The sequence below is a fragment of the Pygoscelis adeliae genome, unplaced genomic scaffold (genome assembly GCF_000699105.1).
Source record: "Pygoscelis adeliae isolate BGI_AS28 unplaced genomic scaffold, ASM69910v1 Scaffold445, whole genome shotgun sequence".
NCBI classification, from domain to species: Eukaryota; Metazoa; Chordata; class Aves; order Sphenisciformes; family Spheniscidae; genus Pygoscelis; species Pygoscelis adeliae.
The window spans coordinates 133,724-139,443 of NW_008824894.1; the positions used below are offsets into that span (position 1 = coordinate 133,724).

General features: G+C 43.5%; 1 protein-coding gene across 2 annotated transcripts in view; it reads right to left on the minus strand.

The window, feature by feature from the left end:
• RPTOR (regulatory associated protein of MTOR, complex 1) overlaps positions 1-5,720 on the minus strand; it is a 162,328-nt gene that overhangs the window by 49,653 nt on the left and 106,955 nt on the right. For both annotated transcript variants that reach the window (XM_009324534.1, XM_009324533.1), the window contains exons 18-20: positions 3,793-3,910; positions 2,223-2,363; positions 1,612-1,770 (exon numbers count right to left, since the gene is read on the minus strand). In XM_009324534.1, coding sequence (XP_009322809.1) covers positions 1,612-1,770; positions 2,223-2,363; positions 3,793-3,910 — 418 coding nt within the window. The remainder of the gene's footprint in view (positions 1-1,611; positions 1,771-2,222; positions 2,364-3,792; positions 3,911-5,720) is intronic.

Here is a 5,720-nt window from a genome sequence, read left to right on the forward strand (position 1 = left end):
GATTGAATAGAATGAGGGAGGCTTTGGAGAACTGCTCTTTTTGTTTTCCTAGGTCTCCCTCACTCATCTCCAGCTCATTTCTAGATTCTTTTCCAACTGTGCTGTAAAGCTCTTGTGAGACATGCACAAGCCATCAAGCAGACACCAGTTTGCAACAGTGGAAATGAGGAAAACTCAAGTTCTAGCTTAAGATGGAGAGCAATTTCCTAACATTCCTGTCATGCTTCAGAAGATCCAATTTCATTATCTACAATCAAAAGCAAATTAATTTATCAAGTTTCTAATGAACACATGGTTTTAAACTGCCACAGGCGCTCAAGAATTACAATCCCAGAATGCTTCAACTCAGGAGAGCCAAATCACCATTACTTCTTCCAGAAAACAGAGTAGAGCAAAAAGTTTCTTCAGCCAAGACAAGTCTACCACCCAGGTGGACTCCTCTCTGAGTTATACCCCTCTTTTTTCACTGATCTTTGAAGGCTAGAAAAATATGGGCACATATACTGATTTCAAAGAAAATACACAGACTCCCCCCAGCATTTCTCTGCTGCATGCTGCCTCCCCTGCGCCCTGGAAGGAGGCTGTTCCAAAAGCCAGGTCCTTCTGCATGTCGCCTGTGTTATCATCCCAAAATGGTTTGGATTGTTTGAAAAACTACAGCTAGTTTAAAGCAATGCTATTGTAGCAATCAGACATGACTGGGAAAGTTACTTGAAAAACAACCGAGTTGAACTAGCTTAATACAAACATTCCAGTTTTGTTCTATAAAAGAAATGCAAATAATCCATTACATGCAAATCAGCCATGCACTGCATAAATACAAGTAAAATTTACTTTCCTTCTGTGCTATAGCACTTTGCTCTGCCAAGTTCTGTACATTACCCAGATAGTCAGACACTGGGAGACAAAGGGACTGTTGAGTGGTGTTAAAAAGTTCAGTGCTGTTACTGATGTTACAGCTGCTTATTCGGGACGAAATAGTGGAGAGGGGATTGGAGGCAGTGGGATCAGCCATGGAACTTTTTGCACAAATGCGGATTTCTATGAAATACTCAGTCTTTTTGCTTTTAAGACACAGCCTGGGATTTCTTCTTTTTTATGTCCTATTCCAACAACGCACATATAAACCTGCATAGGAAGTTAGCTAGGTAAGGCTTCCTTGGATGAGTAACACAAAGTGGCTGTGCTGCATAGAAATACAAGCCACATGAAAAATAACCAGGGGAAGCAGTTAGGGCCAGTGTGCCCAGCTGCTGTGTCCATGGGACGAGGAGTCCTCGCTTTCATTCTCTAGTCAATGAAACTGCAGCAGACATGAAATTCCTGTATACGCTACATTTTTGCGCTCAAATTCCTAACAGGACTGCTGTCTATCGCAGTGAAGCGTACAGCTGGAGCCAACAGCTCTCATTTCCAGTCCCTCCACCAGAGCAGGAGGGACTCTGCTCTGCATGTAGCCTAACCAAACACAAGAGCAGCATTTCTAGCGTTATGAGAAATTTTGTTGGATTAAGCTCTAGCAGGAGCTAAGATCCAAACTTTCCACAAAAGCTAGTGCAAGCATGTGAAGAAAGGCAACACCAAAGGAAGGGTAGGAGAGCCTTTACTCACCTATTAATGAATTCAGAGAAGAGTAAGAGCTGACTCGTCTCATCTTGTCAATAGTCTCAAATGACAGGATATACTCTTCATTCTCAGGGCTGCCCAAGGTGCTGCTGGCGCTGCTGCTGGTGCTGAGATTCCCAGGAGAAAATGCAACAGAGCTTCCAGCTGCCAAAAAAACCAAAGGGGGCAGATGCTGAAACAAGAACTGGTGAGAGAATAATTTTTACCCAGGTTAACAGCCCTTTTCTAAATCCTACAACACTCAATGACGGTGAGGGCAAATCCACAACGTCCCCTTTTAAACACTGAATGTTTAAACACAGAGTAAGCATCAAGGGGTCAGAAATGATTCAGTTAAAAATCCATGCACGTTAGGAAGTTGGAAGGCACCTTTTTAGTCCCCAAACGCTCAGAAAAATCAATACTAATGACCAGATAATTGAAACTAATTATGAGGTGGCTTCTCATCTAAGCCCTTGGAGCTGGCAGCTGGATAATCTGGGCTAAAATGTTAGTTTCAGCTCATGTTGTTTTGCACATCGCATTTCCTAGCTTGCAGGAGAAGGGGAGGAAAGAAGAGGCAAAGAAAAACGAAAGAATTTTGAAATGTCCCTTACATTCTTCATTCAGGCTGAGGTTCTGCAAGGACTTGTTCAGGTTCCTAGCTGTAGTAACTGCTCGGATGTTCCCGTAAGAGCTGACGGACCGCAGCCTCGGTGTACATGGACCATCTCGCACTGGTGTCAAACTCCCACCCTCTGTGGATGCAAACCAAAGCGATCATAGCCTTTTGATTATTTCCCAGCAAATACATAACTAAAACACTACCAATATGAGCAGAACTTAGTCATTGCCCCTTAGGCTAAAACAGAATGAGGTACGACAAAGGATCCTCTGTGCACACAATCAGCAAGGACCATGCGCCTCTGCAGTTTAGGCTGTGATTTTGTTACATCCAATAAAACCAGGTGAGCCGAGCCTTGCCAGTGCCTGCAGACTACCCAGAGAGGCACGATGACTCTTCTCTCCAGGTCAGTGCTGGGCCACTGCCCAGACATTGTGCTAGGACACGCTGCTACAGCAGATGCCATTTAGTAGGCAGCATTTGCAGGCTTCTGTCTGCTTCTGCTCATCAAAAATCCGGTAAATTTTCTCATTAGAAGGAGTTATGAAAATTCTGGTTTCCTGACCAAATTTCAGGCCTGGTTTCAACTCATACTTCACCCATGACCTGGACACTTATAATTTCCCAAACTTTCTCATTTTCATTCCTGAATATACACACAGTACCACGGCTTCAGAATAGTTATTTTATTTCAGTGTAGAGGTGGCTGCATTATGGTGGTAGGGCCAATGCGTTCAGTGCATCCTACTTATAAATACTTCAGGATTCTTTTGGATAAGGAAAAGCACTATATAAATTGCATGTAATGTTTATTTCCTGCAGCACAAAGGACAAATGCGGAGAAGCTTATTTTCCAATATGACTTAGTTATTCAGACAATAGGGAGATTAAACTACTCATTGCAGAGACAGCATATGCTCATCTCCAAGCTTCCGTTGCAACAGTCCCATTATCCTTCAAGATTTCCAATGTACTTAATGTCTAAAGAAAATGTGAGGTTAACAACAATTTCACTAGGGCTTTTCATTCCTCACATAAAGCGATAGACACAACAAAAAGGATGGGACCATAGGCCCAGAGCATAAAGTTCTTCGCTGCTTCTTGTCTGGTGCTTTACAGTAGCAAAGAGTACGGTTGGCTCATTGTCCTGTGGTGAGGCTTCTCATTAGGTCAACATGACACTGAAGTTTCAGGTATAATTTGAGGGGAAAAAAAAAAAGGCTGGTAAGCCTGTGTACTGCCTTGACAAATATACTTCAATCTTGACCTGAAGGGAATCCCTTTGAATTTGACAGGGTGCTCAGTCTCTACAACTTGCTGGTGAGCTATAGCCGTGTTTTAGATGGAGACTCAGCAGAGGATGCATTTCTCCAGTGCAATATATTATCGTGCTAAACAGACATTAGAGCTACCCATGTCACTCAACTTTGTAGCAATTGTGCTGTTTGATAAATCACCACCAGCAAGAATTTCATCGTGTTGGGCAAACTCCTTAAATAAAAGTTCCCAAGCACTTTCAAGGCTATACGTTTCCTGCCCACACAAACACAAAAAACCCCTACCTGTGGCAGCTGGAGAAGGGAGAGGGTAATTCTTCTCTTCTTCCATGAACTGCAAGGCAACAGTGCAGAAATTGCTCTCATACTGAACCACCAGGTGACTTAAAGCCACCACCAGCTCCTATGGAAAAAGCAGAAGAAACAGGTATTTCATGGTTACATAGGTCAGAGCCAATGGATCAAAGGGAAACACAGAACAATGTGGTCATTATTGTTGATACTATTGGGTGGCCATCCAGACTAGTAACTCTCCCTTCACTTCACAAGGATGAACTGAAGAAAGCCAGAACACTCTGTCTCAAATCTAATTCTTCACGAGTCTTTTATACCTGAACAGGCTCCTGCTACTCTTTGATTCTGCCCAATATTGTCAAACTGATGCAGTGTCACAGAAAGTACTGAACTGGCGACTAGCACCCAGCTCCCTCTGCTCCGGCGCGTGCAGCAGTCTCGCCCATGAGAAGCGTGCGTTTCCTGCAGAGCAGCAATAAGCTGTGCCGAGGATCGGTGTCCTCAGCCCTCCATGGCACAGCCTAACCCTCTCCCTGTGCTGCACACGTACACACAGAGCAGAGCTCTCGTCCTACAGCCTGTCCTACATTTGCTCGGAGCTGAAGGAAACAGAATCTGACAAGAGGCCCTTGGGGACATGGCTCAGCTCTTCTACAAAGATCCCTGGTGTTTGAGTCCTACACTGAACTGCACAGTCTCATACTGACCCATAAAGCCAGCAGCTAACATGAGAACGGTGCTGCCTACCTGCACAGGATCATCAGTCCGCTCATTCTCATAGCTGCAACTTGAGAACCTGAATTACCGGGGTGGGGAGGGTAGAGAAGGTGAAGTTCAGACCCTCAATTAGGTACCACTTGCTAGGCACTTGGAAACAGCAAACAGGAGAGGTGGAGAGCTGGCTTTGGTTGCTGTTCTCTGTTCAGGGGACTAATCTCCAAAAGAGAGATTTATGAATCTCAAAAAGCATATAGTGCGACATGCATTTCTCTTTTGAATTAAACTGATTAAATGCTGGAACGAGACAACAAAAATTAATCCTCACAATGTTGGTGACAACTGTCAGGATATTGATGTTCCAGTTAAGTAAACACAAGCATTAGGACACCTAAGTACACCCATCAAGAACAATCCAGAATGTCAAAAACTACTTAATGTACTATTGATGTACAATGGTGCATCAGAAATTGTAATTCTTCAAAACCTGAAGAACTACTTTGTCTGTCATCCGTCCTTGTGGTTTCTAAAAGCAGCAAGATCTTTTTACTGAACAGAGCTCATGTTCTCTCCACAGCACTCTTACTCCCTCTCCTCTTCCTCCCCTATGACTGCCACATACTCCATGTTTCTAGCAACACATTACTATTTCATTTAAAACCTGAGATCCTGTAATGTAAAATTTTGCAATCAAAACAGTAATCAACAGAAGAGCATTAGTAGAAGAGTAGCCCAGCAAGAATTCTCGGTGTTTTGTGCACCTGAAAAAGACTTCAGTGTAATTGCTCTCCTTCCTTATCCCTGTCTTCGCATTCTCTTTAAATTAAAAAAACAGGATATAAAAATTCCCACAAAATCCTGAGATTGTTATTCCTATTTCAGCCATTTGCTTAGTGGAATACACGAGCTAAATCAGAGGTCCAGTGTTTGATCTGAACAACAATCTTGTCGACACCTAGACACAACGACATACTACACCTTACTTGTATTATTCCTGTCAGTAGGCTCCTTATTTTGCAGAGTAAATGAAATGTTGTAATATGTGCATTGAAAAAGGGCAAGTGGGTAAAACAGCATCCCAGAACGCTACTGCATGTGACCACCCTGAGCGTGCAGCGTAAGGCTCAGTGCCGAGCCTTCAGCCACAGCAGTAGGTTGATGCTGCTGTTTCCACTGGTGTCATGCGTGCGTGGTGCTTCTCA